The sequence below is a fragment of the Scyliorhinus canicula genome, chromosome 14 (genome assembly GCF_902713615.1).
Source record: "Scyliorhinus canicula chromosome 14, sScyCan1.1, whole genome shotgun sequence".
In the NCBI taxonomy this organism is placed as follows: Eukaryota; Metazoa; Chordata; class Chondrichthyes; order Carcharhiniformes; family Scyliorhinidae; genus Scyliorhinus; species Scyliorhinus canicula.
Genome location: NC_052159.1, coordinates 60788209 through 60808044, shown reverse-complemented (window position 1 = coordinate 60808044; position 19836 = coordinate 60788209). Strand labels below are relative to the sequence as shown.

General features: G+C 50.1%; 1 protein-coding gene across 4 annotated transcripts in view; it reads left to right on the top strand.

The window, feature by feature from the left end:
- The window catches only part of LOC119977444 (GRIP and coiled-coil domain-containing protein 2-like), a 179186-nt gene extending 160082 nt beyond the window's left edge, over nucleotides 1-19104 (top strand). For all 4 annotated transcript variants that reach the window (XM_038818360.1, XM_038818358.1, XM_038818359.1 and 1 more), the window contains 2 exons: nucleotides 9409-9514; nucleotides 19018-19104. In XM_038818360.1, the coding sequence (XP_038674288.1) occupies nucleotides 9409-9514; nucleotides 19018-19071 (160 nt within the window). In that variant the 3' untranslated portion in view covers nucleotides 19072-19104. The remainder of the gene's footprint in view (nucleotides 1-9408; nucleotides 9515-19017) is intronic.
- Nucleotides 19105-19836: the final 732 nt, after the last annotated feature.

Below are 19836 nucleotides of genomic sequence, written 5' to 3'. Positions count from 1 at the left end.
CGGTGCCCCACACACTGGAACTCATTTCTCCCACATCAGTCTTTGAACATTTAATAACTTACTGCAACAAATATAAAATATAACAATTTCTTACGTTCATTACAAAGGTGAGTCATTTAAAGAAACTCCACATGCTTATTGGACATTTTTCATGGTTAAGGAATAGTGTATAAGACGAGGAGGAGAATCTGGAGTCCACCAAATCTAAAATGGTTGATATACTGAAAACGAGGCAGCTATTCCTTTGATGGAGGTTGAATGTTATTGTACAAACTGGCTGAATGAGTTCCCAGAACTGCTGCCTTCAATAAAGATGGTTTAAAGATTTTTTTGAAGAAGGTGTCTCAAAGTAACGAGGCAATTTTTACGGTAAAAGGTATTTTTCTAAATAGAACCAGTGAACTATACGGACCACAGGAGGTTAATCAAATAGATGCCATCCTCTGAGTATCATTTATGAAAATATGAATAATGTTTCCAAGACTTAGAAAATCTAAAGAGGTCCATTCAATCAAAGCAATGCATGTGCTATGCATACATAGCCTCACTGCTACATAAACAAGGCAATTAGCAAGGCATTGAAAGCACTGGGATGAAGATACAAAGTTCTACAATGGGTTATCAAGTCCATTGGATTACTGTCCAGGGCAAAACAGAAAATAGTCCCATTGTCTCTGAACGTGTGCACTGGACTGATGACTTGAGACTGAGATAATTGACCTTCAATGACCAAAATATCTTTTTTTTGTGCCAGGTATGACTCAAGCCACTGGAGAGTTTTTTCTCTGGCCCCCTCATCCCCACTGACTGCAATTTACATGTCAGTGACCTTCCTGCATCATGGTGCGGTATTCTCCTTGACCCAGTGGGGCGGGGGGTCCCGGGGTAGCGGAGTGCCGCCAACCACTCCGGACTCGCGCCTCCCCAAAAGTGAAGAATTCTCCACACCTTTAGGGGCTAGGCCCGCGCCGGAGTGGCTCCCACTCCGCCGACTGGTGCCAACGGCCTTTGGCGCCACGCTGGCCGGCATCAGGGCTGGCCGAAAGGCCTTTGCCGGTCGGCGTGAGTCCGCGCATGCGCCGGAGCGTCAGCAGCCACTGATGTCACCACCGGCGCATACGCGGTGGAGGGGGTCTCTTCCGCCTCCGCCATGGTGGAGGCCGTGGCGGCGGCGGAAGAAAAAGAGTGCCCCCCACGGCACAGGCCCACCGGCCGATCGGTGGGCCCCGATCACGGGCCAGGCCACTGTGGGGGCACCTCCCGGGGTCAGATCACCCCACCCCCCACCCAGGACCCCGGGGCCCGCTCACGCCGCCTGCTCCCACTGGAACAGAGGAGGTTTAAACCACGTCGGCGGGAGAGGCCTGACAGCGGCGCGACTTCGGCCAATCGCGGGCCGGAGAATCGCCGCAGGGGGCCCGCCAACCAGCGCGGGGGGCCCGCTGACCGCCGGGGCGCGATTCCCACCCCCGCCGATTCCCGGGTGGCGGAGAATTCCGGCCACGGCGCGGGCGGGATTTACGAAGGCCCCGGGCGATTCCCCGTCCCTGCAGGGGACGGAGAATTCCGCCCATGGTGTCAGAAGTGGGGATGCTTGCTGTTGATTGGCAGCACGGTAGCACAGTGGTTAGCACAGTTGCTTCACAGCTCCAGGGTCCCAGGTTTGATTCCCGGCTTGGGTCACAGTCTGTGTGGAGTCTGCACGTTCTCCCTGTGTGTGCGTGGGTTTCCTCCGGGTGCTCCAGTTTCTTCCCACAGTCCAAAGATGTGCAGGTTAGGCGGATTGGCCATGATAAATTGCCCTTAGTGTCCCAAAAGGTGGGGTTACTGGGTTATGGGGATAGGTAGAAGTGTGGGCTTAAATGGGGTGCTCTTTCAAAGGGCCGGTGCAGACTCGATGGGCCAAATGGCCTCCTTCTGCACAGTGTTTAATACCATTTGCAACTCCTCATATAGTGAAGCAAACCCACATGCAGCAAGATGAACAATACCCAAGCTTGGGTTGATAAGTGGCAAGTAGCATTTGTACCACATAAGTGCCAAACAATAACCAGAAATCAAGATCCAAACTGCCTCCCTTTGATATTGAATAGCATTACCATCATTTAATCCTCCTTCATCAATTTCTGGCCTCAAAGGGCTGGGGTAATTGGCTTGAGAGGACCTTGATGGTAGTCCTTATGTTCCATAAGGTGGCCAGGTCTGTGTGATCCTATAAGTCACAGGTTAGTCACAAAGAGCGGTCAACAGCTGGGATATGGTAGATAGATGGATGAGGTATTTACCCCACATGGTGGTGATACATCTGCTCAACCTATCCTGCCTCCCAGAGTACTGCAATATAGGCAGGTAGTGGACAGAAGTAGATAGCACAGTTGTTAAACTTCTGTAGGGCATTTCATCACCGACAGAATCCAAAATAGTTTGCAGGCAAGGTCCAATTGAAATGAAAAAACGAAAATCGCTTATTGTCATGAGTAGGCTTCAATGAAGTTACTGTGAAAAGCCCCTAGTCGCCATATTCCGGTGCCTGTCCAGGGAGGCTGGTACGGGAATTGATAAACAGCAGCATGCTTTTGTTAAGTCTGGAGGTTGAATTTTGACCTGCCATTAATGGGACCGCTGACAGTCCCAGAAGAAATTGAGAATCTTGCAAGCAAAGGATGCAGCTACTGGGATATGATCATGTGGCAGTAAACTCATAAATATATGGGACACGGGCTTGTTTCTGCGTCACGTGGCGAAGGTGGCCCTGGGGGCTGGGAAATCCTCATCCCCTGATACCATTGCAGGAGAGGGTGCCATATTTAAAAATAGCTTTGGCATATCATTAGCGGGCCTGACCTGGTATTCTCCGGGGCCGCTGTCTATCTCCGCCTCCACAAGGGCAAATTCCTGATGGCGAGGTTCACTTGTGCTTTTAAAAATCGTGAAACCAGCATCATGGCCGATGAAGGAGAGAGAGGAGGTAGGACATGGAGAGGCGTGACTGCAGGCTGCTGTGCCAGATGCTGGCTGGGGTGGGGTGGTTGGGGGGGCCGTTCCAGGACTGGGGGGGGAGTGATGAGACAATGGGCCATGGGCCGGAGTCACCCCGCACAGGACTGGGGTGTGTTCAGGCATAGACCGCCATTGCCGGAGCCTGCAAGGCTGCCATCTTGCTGCACACCCCACTGAGCACCCACCTGAGCCCCTGGTTCTGCAGAGTGACACCGGCCATATGTGTGCCCCACCCCCCCACGCATCCTCTGCCAATCCGCCTCCACCCATTGGTGGGGCATCAGGCTGACCATCCAAGAGCAACAATAGCCCCTACAGCGGGGTGCCAGATGGGAGTCCTTGTTCATGATTCTTTTAAGGTTAATGTGCAGGTTCAGTCGGCAGTTAAGAAGGTAAATGCAATGTTAGCATTCATATCCAGATGGCTTGAATACAAGACCAGAGATGTACTTCTGAGGCCGTATAAGGCTCTGGTCAGTATTGTAAGCAGTTTTGGGCCCAGTATCTAAGGAAGGATATGCTGGCCTTGGAAAGGGTCCAGAGGAGGTTCACAAGAATGATCCCTGGAATGAAGAACTTGTCGTATGAGGAACGTTTGAGGACTCTGGGTCTGTACTCATTGGAGTTTAGAAGGATGAGGGGGGGATCTTATTGAAACTTACAAGATATTATGTGGCCTGGATAGAGTGGAATTGGAGAGGATGTTTCCACTTGTAGGAAAAACTAGAACCAGAGGACACCATCTCAGACTCAAGGGACGATCCTTTAAAACAGAGATGAGGAGGAATTTCTTCAGCCAGAGGGTGGTGAATCTGTGGAACTCTTTGCCGCAGAAGGCTGTGAAGGCCAATTCACTGAGTGTCTTTAAGACAGAGATAGATAGGTTCTTGATTAATAAGGGGATCAGGGGTTAAGGGGAGAAGGCAGGAGAATGGGAATGAGAAAATATCAGCCATGATTGAATGGCGGAGCAGACTTGATGGGCCGAATGGCCTAATTTTGATCCTATGTCTTATGGTCTTATCATCTTATGGGGCCGCAAAGCGTACTGCTGGCAAGGGCAGTGCCAGCCGATGGTGTCCCTGGCTGCAGGGAAGGGCACCAGGGCCAGAGTGCCCACGAGAAGAAGGTGAAGAGGTGACTTAATTGAGGCATACAAGATGATCAGAGTATTAGATAGGGTGGACAGTGAAAGCCTTTTTCCTCGGATGGTGATGGCTACACGAGGGGACATAGCTTTAAATTGAGGGGAGATAGATATAGGACAGATGTCAGAGGTAGGTTCTTTACTCAGAGAGTAGTAAGGGCGTGGAATGCCCTGCCTGCAGCAGTAGTGGACTCGCCAACATTAAGGGCATTTAAATGGTCATTGGATAAACATATGGATGATAAGGGAATAGTGTAGATGGGCTTTAGATTGGTTTCACAGGTCGGCGTAACATCGAGGGCCGAAGGGCCTGTACTGCGCTGTAATGTTCTATGTTCTATGAAAAGCGTTCCACTTGATGAATGTGCAGCTAATATGTGACATCAGCTGCGCATCATGCACGCCTGCGTCCGATACCCAGGCAGTGTGCACTGATGCATTCATCCTGGCACTCTCGATGGTTCCTGACATGTTCGAGACGCCTCCCCCTCCTGGGAGGGTTGGCTCCTGGGCAAAAAGGAGCTATCCACTGTGCTCGTATTGATGATGCCTATCCTGATGTCACAGACCGACGCGGAGACCCGCTACAATGACGCACATACAGCGATCAGGCGTGTGATTGAGCGGTGCTCCGGCATCCTGAAGATACAGTTCAGGTGCTTGGTGCACGGATATTCTGACTGCCTTTAGGCTCACCGACTGGGGGGGGGGGGGGGGGGGGGGGGCTGGATGCCAGCTCTTGCCTCGACCAGGGTCTTCATGCTCATGGCCATGGAGCACAGGGAGTGGACCATCTCCGTCTGGGACTGCAGCACATCAGCCAGTTCCTGTGCCACCAGCCTCTGGGTCTGTGGCCATATCAGCCAGTTACTGTGCCATCACCCTCTGGGACTGGGCCACCCTCCCTCTGTGTCTGTGCCATGATGGCCAGCGCCTGGGCAATGCCGCCAACATTCCCAGCCATGGCCAGCTGTGACTGGGCCACATTCAGGAGCGCTGCTGCAATTTCCAAGTGGCTCTGGCTGCCTGTGAGGTGACAATGCTGTCCTGGGCATTGGCCAGCACCTGCACAGAATGCCCCAAGCCTTAGACATGCTGATCCATTGCTGCAGCCCTCGCCCCAATGCCTCCACCACGGATGCAATCTGTGTAGTGTTGGCCTGGGTGGCATGAATAGTCGACTCGTCCAACTGCACCTGCAGATGCTGGATGCTCACCGACATCCCGTCATGTAGTCCCTGGCTCGGTGACTGCATCTCCACTATGGATAGGACTGTTTGTTCCAGAAGCCCAAAATCCATCTGGACAGCAGCTAATCCCTGGGATCGGCCTGCCCTCTGACCACCCGCCCCTCAGGTGTTCTTACCCCCACCTGCTATACCGGATCAACTATGTGGTGAGCACCAGAGAGTATCCCAGGAGTCTATCACTAAAGTACTCAACCGAGGTGAGTGTCTCTGTGATGATGGGAGGTGTTGGAGATAGCTGTGATGGGAGCTCCGGGATATCTTGGGTCTCTTGTTCAGGGCTGCCATCCGTGCTGCTATCATCATCACTGTTCGTCACATGGCGGGGCTCCGGCTGTGTCTGCGGCACTGGCTAGGGGCGGGTGACACTAGATGGTCCCGCCCCGTCACCAGAAGGTCCTGCATATCACAAGACAAGACGCATAATTAGACTGTGGGCCGGGGTGGAATGGGAGTGGTGGGGGTGAGGGTGGTGTTGGGGTGAGGATGGAGGATGGAGGATAGAGGATGGAGCCTTCCTGGACAGGCGCCGGAAAGTGGCGACTAGGGGCTTTTCAGAGTAACTTCATTGAAGCCTACGCGTGACAATAAGCGATTTTCATTTCATTTTGCATTTTCATTTTCAGGGTGAGGGTGGTGTGGGGTGGTGTGTGGGTGGTGTTGGGGGGATTGACACACGTGGCATGGAGAACCGCAACTCAACGGGGTTTCACTTCCTCGCCCCGTGGACAATCCCCACCCCGGTGGCTTCCCTTTCCTCTGAGCCGACAACCATGTCCAGTGCCCTCTGCTCAGTCATGGTCAGGGGCGCAGTCCATCGGTCCCTCTCCAGTGTTCTCCCGCTCTCGCCGCTTATGGGCAGCCTTCTCCTGGGGGGGGAGGTGGAACGGAAAACGACAGTGGTAGGCAGTCTGTCGCATGGAGCCCAGGGAGTAGGTAGCTGGTAGCCTCAGTGACCAGGGCACCCGGCCATGGCAGCCGGTAAGATTGCCGGTATGTCCTGTAGGGTGGGGGTTCACCCGACCTCTGTGTGGGGGGGTGTTAAGGGTATGTAGGACGGGAGTTGTTGCAGGGACACAGTGCTGCCTACTCACCCTGGCCACCCTGAGGAGGTGGTGCAGTTTCTAATGGCACTGCAGGCCAGTCCCGATGGTGTTGCTGGTGGCACTGACTGCCTATGCCACCTGCGCCCAGGCATGGCGAAAGGCGGCAGCTGGCAGCCTCCTTTCCAGGCCGGGATTCCGGGTGGGCATGCAAATTATTAACTTTAGGGGCGCGATTCACCGCCCCCCACGACGGGTCGGAGAATAGCGGGAGGGCCTTCCTGACATTATTCCCGCCCTCCCGCTATTCCCCCCCCCCGCCCAACTCCCGACACGAATCGCTGCCGCCGTTTTTTTACGGCCGGCAGCGATTCACAGCTGATAGATGGGCCGAAGTCCCAGCCCTTTACGCTGTTTTTACGAACGGCAAACACACCTGGTCTGGCCGTTCGTAAAAACGGCGGGAACAACTCGCTTTTTATAACCATGGCAGCGATTGGCACGGCAGTACCACGGCCGTGCCAAGGGTGCCATGGGCCCGATGCCCACGCACTATTTCTCCTTCCGCCGCCCCGCAGTATCCATTCGCGGGGCGGCTGAGGGGCATCCCGGCCCGCGCATGCGCGGGTTTCGCGCAAATACGTGATGACGTCATCCGCGCATGCGCGGGTTGGAGTCTTCCAATCCGCGCACGCGCGGCTGACGTCATATGACGCGTCAGCCGGCGCTAACTCCGGCAAGCGGGCTTAACGAAATTCGTTAAGCCCGTGATGCCGGAGCTTACGGCGTCGGGCTGCTAGCCCCGACCGGGGACCAGAATCGGGTTTGACGCCAGCCTTACGATTTCTCCCGTTTTGGGAGAATCGCGCCCTAGATGTTTGGAGGATACAGTTCTTACCAACTAGAGTATGCACAAAATCTCAAGTTACCTTCTATTCTTTATCATACTCCTCCTGCTCTAGGCGTGGGACCAACAAACATAAATTTGCATAATTTCTCATTATAATGCGGTCCCACTCTCAGCATTGCTCAATTGCTCAATTTCTCCTTAATGCCTCCCGCGCTCAGACTATACATGCAATTCCACATCATGCACATGCTTAGTATGAGGGACCATTTCCCAAGCACAATACAGGGGAGCTGAGTCTTTTCTCATAAGCATTGCAGATCATTTTGTAAAATGTTGCATTGGAAATCAGAAAAAAATGCTTAAAAGTGTGAAATTATCAAGTCATGAATCAGTATAGCACAAAAGATGGCTATTCAGCCCATCAAGTCTAAGATGGTTCTTTGTAGAGAATCCAATCTCTCTTATTCCCCGGTTTTATCTCCCTTCCAATTTTCTTTTGAAATCATTGCTCGTGCTTCCTCACATCCCTCCTGCAACTCTTTCCCAAAATCTTGAATTTGTGGCCACCAGTGACATCAGTTAATGGGAACAATTTTTCCTTAAGAAGTACTTTTATGTATTTTTCTATACATAAATACTGCAGATGGCAGTATTTCAATTTTTAAAGATAATATTGTTTTCTAAGAAGTTGTGAATCAAAATCTCCCAATATGCTTTTCTTATTCTATGTCACGTGAATAATTTTTAACATTTATATAAATCCAATCCAACGTATTGTGATATGATGACTTGCAACTTCAAAGAAAATAAATTATATTATCTTTAAAAACTTAAGTTAGAGACACATAAATCAATCAGAAGAGTTTACAGTTCTTAATATGATCTGTAATTTATCTCTATTGTCTTTACTATTTAAAACCAGCCAAATTCTTAAAAGATAACTTTTCTTTCCTTATAAACTTACTGACCCAGATCTTCCAATTTCCAGATGGTCGGAAACCGGACGTATTCTGGAAGATACAATATGGGACCCCTTGGACTCCTAGGAAGTCCCAAAGCAAAGACTGTGCATATTGCATGGGAAGATTCAACTTCCAATGGTCAATTATCCTGCCCCTAGGATCCTTCATTAAAGTGTACAATGCTGTGTTAGAGTTGAAGGTTACAACTCACCTGGATAGTTATTCAGGAAATGTTAGATGGTGAAAAACCAGACATAACTCCTGGGTAACTATGCAACTGATCGCCCCCCCTCCCCAAATTGCCATCCTATCCTGACTCCCCCCGGACCCTCCAACTCTCACTACCCCGCCCAGACCCCATCTCACTACCCTAGCCATCCTGTCTCTATTCGCACCACGCAGCTGGCACCCTACCCATCTGCATCCTGCCACATTATGTACTCTACCCACTTGTCCACTTACCTCACTCACACTCATTCACTATACAATGAAAAGCTATTTTAGTGTCTCAAATCTTTTCAGTGTGTTAGTGAATGAAGACTTACCAAACTATGGCAGCTAGTGCCATAGAAAAGGAGCATGGCTTGTCTTCTCTCGGTGATTCTGCGCAACGAGGAAGGACTCCAAGAACAGATATGCTCTGCATTTCTAAAGAGGTCCAAGTTCAAGGTCCATGCCAGAAAGGCAGAGCTCCCGAGTTGGATAAGAAAATAGGAGCAGAGTGGCAATCTGACAGTCATTACCACTCCTTGGAAGATTCACTCCACTATATTCCCTCCAGCAACACCATTGCAAAATGTGTACTCCACGCCCATCAAAAATTATTACAACCATTAGCAATATTCTTTTCAATTCACTTTTTGAGAAATACAAAAGGAATATATCGATGAGTCCTCCATTTGTATGTTCATTCAAAGCTACATGGGTAAACAATTATCAGTGAAATTAACCTTATAAAACTATAGATTTTGTTACTGGTAACTCAGTTCACCAGTGTTCTAAAACCACCGAAAGCAACAAGGTTTACTCCTTATGTGTAGTTCTGAGTAGTGAATCCACAACATTCAGAAATGTATTAGAATGATAAACATTACTGTATAATTGTCTGTTGTAAGTTCTCAATACCAGTATGCTGATTTTGTTTTTAAAATGTATGCAGTTTATCTGTAGAACCAGCCACCAGTGAGTTTAATGAATCTACACCAACTGACAGTGAAGAGCTTACTGAAAATTCTGAACTCCAGAGAGGCAACAATGATGTAAAGGTAAACTTAGAAGCAGTGTATACTAGACAATGCTTTAAGAAGCCATTCTTTTCAAGTGTTCAAAATTGTGTGAAGGTCCTGATATTTATACACTGAGGTTCATTATTGATTCTATATCTCTACTAAATGTAGCGTTATGGACAGGAGGGGGTTAATTTAAATCACACTAATTTCTCCTCTCACCACCCATCTGTAAAATAAAGAGTGCTTTTGATTTACTTCCCCCTTTATAAGTTTTGACTTATTTCCCAACCCTTCAGTCCTAGAGTTGCACAATTTTTAGTAATAACCCTACCGCAAATTTGAGACAGGATGAACTCACAGGGTTAGTTTATTTGCACACATGGGAGGAGGGTTACAACGTTGCCTCCTTTGCATTCATACAGTAAAAGAGTGAGAGAGAAACTGAGAAATTACAGTGCAGAGATCACAGGGTGGGTTCCAGAGTCCAGAATCAAGTCCAATGAGGTATTCCTTCACCAAGGTCCTTGAGTTGAAAACCATTGCTGGGTAATTTGCTTTTCTGATGGGGATGACTTCACACAATTATATAGGTATGCAGAGATGATTAAATCTTGTAGGGGATGATACAGAATTTCCAGTACCAACAGCATAGAGTGGACTGGTGTCCAACCTGGGTTAGAGCTCTTTATCCGTGATGTTGCTAGTTAGTTGGTAAAATGGCACTGAGACTTTGCAATACAACTAAGCAATATTCCTGGCTTCACAAACCAAAGGTTCATGTCACCTGACTCTCACTTCTGCACATTCTCTTTGACAAAGGGTGTATATTCCTTGTATGGGTCCCTGAGATTGTTGAATGTTTCAACCATTAATAATTGAAAGGAAGACCATGGGGGGTCCTTTGACTTAGCAGACAAGCAGACTCCTGTTGGCCAGCCTGGGTTATGAAATGCTTTTGTATAACTCTTCTTTGAATGTGGTCTGCACAGCCCACAATGTGTTGTTTGTGACACTTCAGAGATGGCGATGTGTGAGTTTCCCTGATATTCTGCGTTTCTCCTTTTATTTGAGGATCACAGATGGACATAGTTTCAGCCATTTTACGTCTTTGTCCAGTTTGTAATTGTTTTGAGGTAGCAATGAGTGTATTTCTGTGCATTGTTGAAGAAAAATATGCAGGTGAGGCCTTAGATCCTCACAATAGTTTACTGTAAACTTTCTTTATGCGGACTAATATGATTTATTTTTCTTTGTTTTGTTTTTATTTTGCATTAAAATTACTGAGAGCAGAAATAGTGATCAAATTTTTATAAATGACCTGGAAGAGGGTGTAGAAGGATGGGTTAGTAAATTTGCAGATGATACGAAGGTCGGTGGAGTTGTGGATAGTGCTGAAGGATGTTATAGGATACAGAGGGACATAGATAAGCTGCAGAGCTGGGCTGAGAGGTGGCAGATGGAGTTTAATGCGGAAAAGTGTGAGGTGGTTCACTTTGGAAGGAGTAACAGGAATGCAGAGTACTGGGCTAATGGCAAGATTCTTGGTAGTGTAGATGAACAGAGAGATCTCGGCATCCAGGTACATAAATCCCTGAAAGTTGCCACCCAGGTTAATAGGGCTGTTAAGAAAGCATATGGTGTGGACTTCCGGTTGCGGCTATGACTAGCTAAGCCGCACATTTGGAAGCTCCTGCAACAAAGGTGTTTTTGGGCCAATTGGAGGGCCCCAACGGCGCTGAAAAAACGAATCCCGGTGGGGGAAGGTCCCCTGAGGAGAACTAGACCGATTTTATGGTCGGTACCCGGAGTGGAGCGGCAAGAAAAACGGCAGCAGCTCCCCAAAAAAAGCGGGGGAAGAAAATCAAAATGGCGGCCGGCGGTGCACCGGAGGAGTGGAAGAAATGGGCGGAGGAGCAGCAGGCCGCTCTCCTCCGTTTTTTCACGGAGATGAAAGTGGAACTCTTAGAGTCCATGAACGCGACGGCCACCAGGTTGGTGGGAGCCCAGGCGATCCAAGAGGCGTCGATTAAAGATCTGCAGCAGGAGATGGCCGCGAGGGAGGAGGAGGCCACAGTCATCGGGGCAAAGGTGGAGGTGCACGAGGCACTCCACATGAAGTGGCAGAGCCGCTTCGAGGAGCTGGACACTCGGATGAGGAGGAAAAAGTTGAGGATCCTGGGCCTGGAAGAAGGCCTGGAGGGGTCGGATCTCCCGGGATATGTGGCGGAGATGTTGAGCTCCCTGATGGGGGAAGGGGCCGGTCCGGCGCCCCTGGAATTGGAAGAGGCATACCGGGTCATGGCCAGGAGGCCTAGGGCAAACGAGCCCCCGAGGGCGGTGCTGGTGCGGTTCCAGCGGCTAAGTGATCGAGAGAAAGTCCTGAGGTGGGCTAAAAGGGAGAAAAGCAGCAAGTGGCAGAACTCGACGGTAAGGGTGTACCAGGACTGGAGTGCGGAGGTGGCAAAGCGGCGGGCCCGGTACAACCGGACAAAGGCGGTGCTACACGCGAAAAAGATCAAATTTGGAATGTTGCAACCGGCGCGCTTGTGGGTCACCTACAAGGACCAACATCATTATTTCGAGTCCCCAGAGGAGGCCTGGACCTTTGTACAAGAGGAAAAGTTGGACACGAACTAAAACCTGGGAGCACCGGCGGTCGTAGCCGCCGGGGGACTCTTGATTGTGCAAGTGGCCCTTTTCTTTTTCAGGCCAGGTCGGAACTGGGTAACAGTTTCGTGGAGTGTTTGGGGTGTTTTTTCTCGAACGGTTGACTTTTCTGAATATTTGAAGGTTTCGAGTTGTTGGGTGTTTCTGTATATTTGTACTGTTGAAATCTCTATTGTGGGTCGTTGGCTTCTTATGGGGTGTTTTTTCCCGTTTCCAATTTCCCTTAGTTATTTACCCCTCTTACCCTTTTTCTTTGGGTGCTTGGGGGGGTTTTTTTGGTTCTTTTTTTTCTTTTCGGGTTATGGTTATCTGCGGTTATTTATACTGTTTGATGGAGGGTGATGGTTGGGCACGCGGTTAGTTGATAGTTAGTTAATTATTTTGTTATTTAAGTATGTAGTTAAGTATTTATGTATTTAGTTGCCATTGGGTATTTGTATTTATATCGTTAAGTTGGGGAGACGGGACGGGGGGGAGCGGGTTGAGTATGCGGGTCTTTCTCGGGGGTTTTAAGGGGATCTTTCACGGGCGCAGATGGGGTGAACCGGGAGGAGACGGAATGTGGCAGGAGCAGCCGGGTCAGCGGAGACCAGCTGACTCTCGGGAGTACGATGTGGGGTACATCGCGGCTAGGAGGGGTCCTAGCCAGGGGGGGGGGGGGGGGGGGGGGGGGGAGGGGGGGGGGGGACTGGGGGGGGACACCGGGTTGCTGCTAGAAAGACCAGGGACGAGAAGGGGAGAGCCGGGGGGGGTGGGGGGGGGGGGGGCCATCGCTATGGGAAGCGGGTCAGAAAAGAAGGGATGACCCGGGGCGAGCAAGGGACAAGACATGGCTAATCGACAGGGAGTAGGGACGGGTCGCTCTGCGACCCGATTGATCACGTGGAACGTAAGGGGGCTGAATGGGCCGGTCAAAAGATCAAGGGTCTTCTCACACCTGAAGGGACTGAAGGCTGATGTAGCAATGCTGCAGGAGACTCATTTGAGGGTAGCAGATCAGGTCCGCCTGAGAAGGGGGTGGGTGGGACAGGTGTTCCACTCAGGCTTGGATATCAAGAACCGGGGGGGTGGCGATTTTGGTGGGAAAGAGAGTGTCGTTTGTGGCGGCAGAGGTGGTGGCAGACAAGGAGGGCAGGTACGTGATGGTGAGGGGTAGGCTGCAGGGAGAGAGTGTGGTACTGGTAAATGTGTATGCCCCGAACTGGGACGACGCGGGTTTTATGAGGCGCCTGCTGGGCCTCATCCCGGGACTGGAGGCAGGGGGCCTGATCATGGGAGGGGACTTTAATACGGTGTTAGACCCTGGGCTGGATAGATCGAGTTCCAGGACGAATAGGAGGCCGGCAGCGGCAGAGGTGTTAAGGGGGTTCATGGAGCAGATGGGAGGGGTAGACCCATGGAGATTTGGTAGGCCTAGGGCGAGGGAGTATTCTTTTTTCTCCCACGTCCACAGAGTGTACTCTAGGATCGATTTTTTCGTATTGAACAGGGGGCTGATACCGAGAGTGCAGGACACGGAGTACTCGGCCATTGCGATATCGGACCATGCACCACATTGGGTGGACGTGGACATGGGGGAGGCGCGGGACCAACGCCCGTTGTGGCGCCTGGATGTAGGGCTGTTGGCGGACGAAGAGGTGTGCAGAAGGGTGAGAACGGGCATTGAGAACTATCTGGGTACGAATGACACAGGTGAGGTGCAGGTGGGGACGGTCTGGGAGGCCTTGAAAGCAGTGATTAGAGGAGAGCTGATCTCCATAAGGGCACACAGAGAGAGGAAGGAGAGGCAGGAAAGGGAGAGGCTGGTGGGGGAGCTCCTAGAAGTAGATAGGAAATATGCGGCGGCGCCAGAGGAGGGGCTATTAAGGGAGCGGCGTAGCTTGCAGGCCAGGTTCGACCTACTGACCACTAGGAAGGCGGAAATGCAGTGGAGAAGGGCGCAGGGTGCGGCGTATGAGTACGGGGAAAAGGCGAGCAGGATGCTGGCACACCAGCTTCGTAAGCGAGATGCAGCCAGAGAGATTGGGGGAGTGAGAGAGAGGGGTGGGGATGTAGTGCAGAAGGGGCAAGAGGTGAATAGGGTCTTTAGGGACTTCTATAGGGAATTGTATAGGTCTGAACCGCCGAAGAGGAGAGGGGGAATGAAGAACTTTCTCGACAAATTGGGGTTCCCAAAGGTACAGGAGGAGCTGGTGGAAGGGTTGGGGGCGCCGATAGAGCTGCAGGAGCTAATTAAAGGGATAGGCCAGATGCAGGCGGGGAAGGCGCCGGGGCCGGATGGGTTCCCGGTGGAGTTTTACAGGAAATTTGTGGACTTGGTGGGTCCAGTGCTGGTGCGAGCCTTCAATGAGGCGCGCGAGGGGGGGGTTCTGCCTCCAACAATGTCGCAGGCCCTGATCTCCTTGATTTGAAGCGGGACAAGGACCCGGTCCAGTGCGGGTCCTACAGGCCTATCTCCCTCTTAAATGTAGATGCCAAGCTGTTAGCAAAGGTCCTGGCAACCAGGATAGAGGACTGTGTGCCAGGGGTAGTCCATGAAGACCAGACGGGGTTCGTGAAGGGACGCCAACTTAACACAAATGTTCGGAGATTGTTAAATGTGATTATGATGCCAGCAGTGGAAGGGGAGGCGGAGATAGTGGTAGCGCTGGACGCGGAGAAGGCATTTGACAGGGTGGAGTGGGAATACTTGTGGGAGACGTTGGAAAGGTTTGGGTTTGGGGAGGGATTTATCAAGTGGGTAAAACTGCTCTATTCAGCTCCGATGGCAAGTGTGGTAACAAACGGGAGGAGGTCAGAATATTTTGGGCTCCATCGAGGTACTAGGCAGGGATGTCCCCTATCTCCCTTACTCTTTGCATTAGCGATTGAGCCGTTGGCGATGGCACTGAGGGGTTCAGGGGGGTGGAGAGGACTGACAAGGGGAGGGGAGGAACATCGGGTCTCGCTCTATGCGGATGATTTGTTGTTGTATGTGGCAGACCCGGAGGGGGGAATGCCGGAGGTAATGGGGATACTAGCGGAGTTCGGGGACTTTTCGGGATATAAATTAAATCTGGGGAAAAGTGAGGTCTTTGTAATACACCCGGGAGACCAAGGGGAGGGAATTGGGAGGCTCCCCTTCAAAAGAGCAGTTAAAAGTTTTAGGTATTTGGGGGTGCAGGTGGCAAAGAACTGGGGGACCCTACACAAGTTGAACTTTTCCAGACTGGTGGAGCAGATGGAGGAGGAGTTTAAGAGGTGGGACATGGTGCCGCTGTCGCTAGCAGGGAGGGTGCAGTCAGTTAAAATGACGGTCCTCCCGAGGTTCTTGTTTTTGTTCCAGTGTCTGCCCATCTTCCTCCCCAGGGCCTTTTTCAAGAAGGTAACGAGTAGTATCATGGGGTATGTGTGGGCACATGGCACCCCGAGAGTTAGAAGGGTCTTTTTGGAGCGGAGTAGGGATAGTGGAGGGCTGGCGTTACCCAACCTTTCCGGATATTACTGGGCGGCAAATACATCGATGGTACGAAAGTGGATGATGGAAGGGGAGGGGGCAGCCTGGAAGCGCATGGAGAGGGCGTCCTGCGGCAACATAAGCTTAGGGGCACTGGTAACGGCACCATGGCCGCTCCCTCCCACGAGGTATACCACGAGCCCGGTGGTGGCGGCCACCCTCAAGATCTGGGGGCAGTGGAGGCGACACAGGGGGGAAGTGGGAGGTCTGATAGGGGCACCACTAAGAGGGAACCACAGATTTGCGCCGGGAAACACAGGAGGGGGATTCCAGAGCTGGCAGAGGGCGGGTATTAGACAACTGAGGGACTTGTTTATAGAGGGGAGGTTTGCGAGCCTGGGAGAGCTGGAGGAGAAATTTGGGCTCCCCCCGGGGAACACGTTCAGGTACCTCCAAGTGAAGGCATTTGCCAGACGACAGGTAGCGGGGTTCCCCGCGCTCCCCGACAGGGGGGTGAGTGATAGGGTGCTATCAGGGGTCTGGGTCGGGGAGGGGAAGATCTCGGACATCTATAAGATTATGCAGGAGGTGGAGGAGGTACCAGTAGAGGAGCTGAAAGATAAGTGGGAGTTAGAGCTGGGGGAACAGATAGAGGACGGGACATGGGCAGACGCCCTGGAGAGGGTTAACTCGTCGTCGTCATGTGCGCGACTAAGTCTCATTCAATTTAAGGTACTGCATAGAGCCCACATGACGGGGACAAGGATGAGTCGGTTTTTCGGGGGTGAAGACAGGTGTATTAGATGTTCGGGAAGCCCTGCGAATCATGCACATATGTTTTGGGCATGTCCGGCACTGGAGGAGTTCTGGAAGGGGGTGGCAGGGACGGTGTCGAGAGTGGTGGGGTCCAGGGTCAAGCCAGGATGGGGACTTGCGATCTTCGGGGTTGGGGTGGAACCGGGGGTACAGGAGGCGAGGGAGGCTGGAATATTAGCCTTTGCGTCCTTGGTGGCTCGGAGGAGGATCCTGATTCAGTGGAGGGACGAAAGGCCTCCGAGTGTTAACACCTGGTTAAACGACATGGCAAACTTCATCCAATTGGAAAGGATCAAATTCGCCCTGAGAGGGTCGGTGCAGGGGTTTTCCAGGCGATGGCAACCCTTCCTAGACCTCTTGGATCAGAGATAGAAACTGAGGCCATGACAGCAGCAACCCGGGAGGGGAGGGGAGGGCGGGAGGGGGGGAGGGGGGGGGGGAGGGGGGAAAACGACGAAGGAAGTACGGTAGCGGCGGTGGCACGGGCAAGGCCTGCCCGAGGACGCTGCTAGAAATGATAAGTTGGTCTGACTGTCGGTTCGCCGGCGGGGGGGGGGGGGGGGGGGGGGGGGGGGGGGGGATGCGCGGGTAGGGGGGGGGGGGGATTCTTTTTCTTTTTCTTGTTAAGTAGGGGGGTTTGACTTTGTTTTGTTATAATTTAAATGTAAATGTAGGGGGGGTTAAAATGTTTGTATTTTGAAAAATTCAATAAAAATTATTTAAAAAAAAAAAAGAAAGCATATGGTGTGCTAGCCTTTATAAGCAGGGGGATTGAGTTTCGGAGCCAAAAGGTCATGCTGCAGCTGTATAACTCTGGTGCGGCCGCACCTGGAGTACTGCGTGCAGTTCTGGTCACCACATTATAGGAAAGATGTGGAAGCTTAGGAGATTTACTAGGATGCTGCCTGGTATGGAGGGAAGGTCTTACGAGGAAAGGCTCAGGGACTTGAAGTTGTTTTCGTTAGAGAGGAGAAGGCTGAGAGGTGACTTAATAGAGACATATAAGATAGTCAGAGGGTTAGATAGGGTGGACAGTGAGAGTCTTTTTCCTCGGATGGTGATGACCAACACGAGGGGACATAGCTTTAAATTGAGGGGTGGTAGATATAGGACAGATGTCAGAGGCAGTTTCTTTACTCAGAGAGTAGTAGGGGTGTGGAACGCCCTGCCTGCAACAGTAGTAGACTCGCCAACTTTAAGGGCATTTAAGTGGTCACTGGATAGACATATGGATGAAAATGGAATAGTGTAGGTCAGATAGGCTTCAGATGGTTTCACAGGTCGGCGCAACATCGAGGGCTGAAGGGCCCGTACTGCGCTGTAATGTTCTATGTTCTAAAAGATTCTCAGGAAGAGAAAACAGTGACAAGGACTGGCAGAAACCAGGGCAGCCACATTTATTTGCTCAAATCCTCAACCAACAGTTGGTAAATTAAAATGCTGAACATGTAAACAGCTTCAGGTCACAGTGCAAATGAGGTGATGGTGTAACAGCCCTGATATTTGATACTCCAAAGCACTGTGCCAGGGAGGATTAGATGTGGTTTTGCCCCCATAGTTCCTTAGGTTCATAGTTTTAACACTGTTGTCAGGGGTAAATGGTTGAAATAAATGCTAATCACCACTCGGTACCGAGGAAGGGGCAATTGCTGAGCGGGTCACTTCAAACTGGTATAATGAACCTCCTGGCATTTGATGGTTGGCTCAGCATCTCAGTTGTGCTATGGCATGTCCCACAAGGATGATTATATTTGCTGAAATATTGCAGGTTATTTCTGGTTTTGTATACTAAGAAAATGTTTTCTGCAATGATAGTTGTGTATTCCTCTCGATAGCAGCTATACAATGTGGAAGCTACAGCTGGACATCCTATCAACAAAGGCAGGAGACTATTCCACAGAAATGTTTGAACACCACCGATGTAACTTAAGACTCTAAATCGCTGCATTAATAATTATGTATTATGATTTCAAACATAAAAAACATTGATAAATTTGACTCAACAGTTAATGTAAATTTGATAGCATTTCCATATGTTTTTCTTATTCATTAGCTCATGTTAGTATCATTGCTCCTTCGACTATTGAATAATTTTAGCCATTCCTTTCTTAGACTAGAACCAGTGGTGGTAATTACCTCAGATCAGTTCAGGGGACTTTGACTGGCCATTGGCCCAAAGGATCATGCCTCATCCATTAGTGTATGCCTGATTTCAGATTTAGTGGTAGAATTCTAAGACCCATCACATATATCAAAGTGAAGACCATCTGTGGTTCACTGTAACATTTCCAGCAATTTCTGCACCTTAGCAACAAATGTGGTAAAGATGGGTATAGCTGCCCACCCACGTTCTCAGTCAGAAAATGGTATGCACTATTTTGTACACAACAGCAAATCAGTGATGAAAGATAATAATTGAAATGAGGCATACAGATAAAAATAAAACTAATTTGAAAGACAACATATTGAGAAAGGATGTGGAAATTTCTACTAACTCAGCTCAAGATGAATATCTGGATCAATTCAGTTAAGGAAAACAATAATGGTGCCGCTTTATAATTTAGTAAACAAAAGGTTACTGCCCCACTGACTCATTTTTCTTTGTAAAATTCCCAATCAGAAAGCAATCAAGACACAAGAGGTCAATGTTGTGCTTGAGACAAAATGTAAGTAAACCACAAGCATTCCAATGTAGATATGTTTGTTCCTCTGGTTGGGCCGCAAAGAACAAACACATCCTGCTCTCCTCTGCCAATACTAACTTCCAGAATCATCCTGGAATGCAATGATAACCCCCTGCCTTCTCCTCCCCACCCCCACCCCACACTGCATCCCACCCCAGCTTCTTTTCCCACTGCACACTGTCTCCTTAAGCCTCTCTGCCTGCCTCTCGTCCACCCTCACCTCAATAAAGTTTATGGATTTGCTTGTCATTAAGATTTAGACCATCCATTCTGCTGCTTCCCTTCCTTGCTCTAACTCACCAGGTTAAACTTTTTCTAAGAGTCTCCTCTAACACAACCCTCAATCAGATCTTTCTCTAGTTCCTCCACCCCCCTCAAGCCTTCTCCAAGCCCATATCTGATAACAGTCAACTTCTTTCCTTCCATAGTTCACAACGTGTTTCTAGTAAGACAGAGACACTTTGTAGTGTCAAATATGGAGCCGTCTTTAATATTGACTAGTTGAGTGGTTAGCTCAACCAAAAACAACTTGCATTAGACCCTTTGAGGCAATAAAACATCCCGAGGTATTTAACAGGAGCATTCAACACCAAAGAGATATTAGACCAGGTGATCAAAAGCTTGGTTAAAAAGGTCGGGTTTAAAGAACATCTTAAAGAAAGAAAGAGATGTAGATAGGTAGAGAGATAGATCAAGGACATTCCAGAGCTTCGGTGGTTGACGGCATGGGCCTCAATGGTGGAGTGATTAAAATT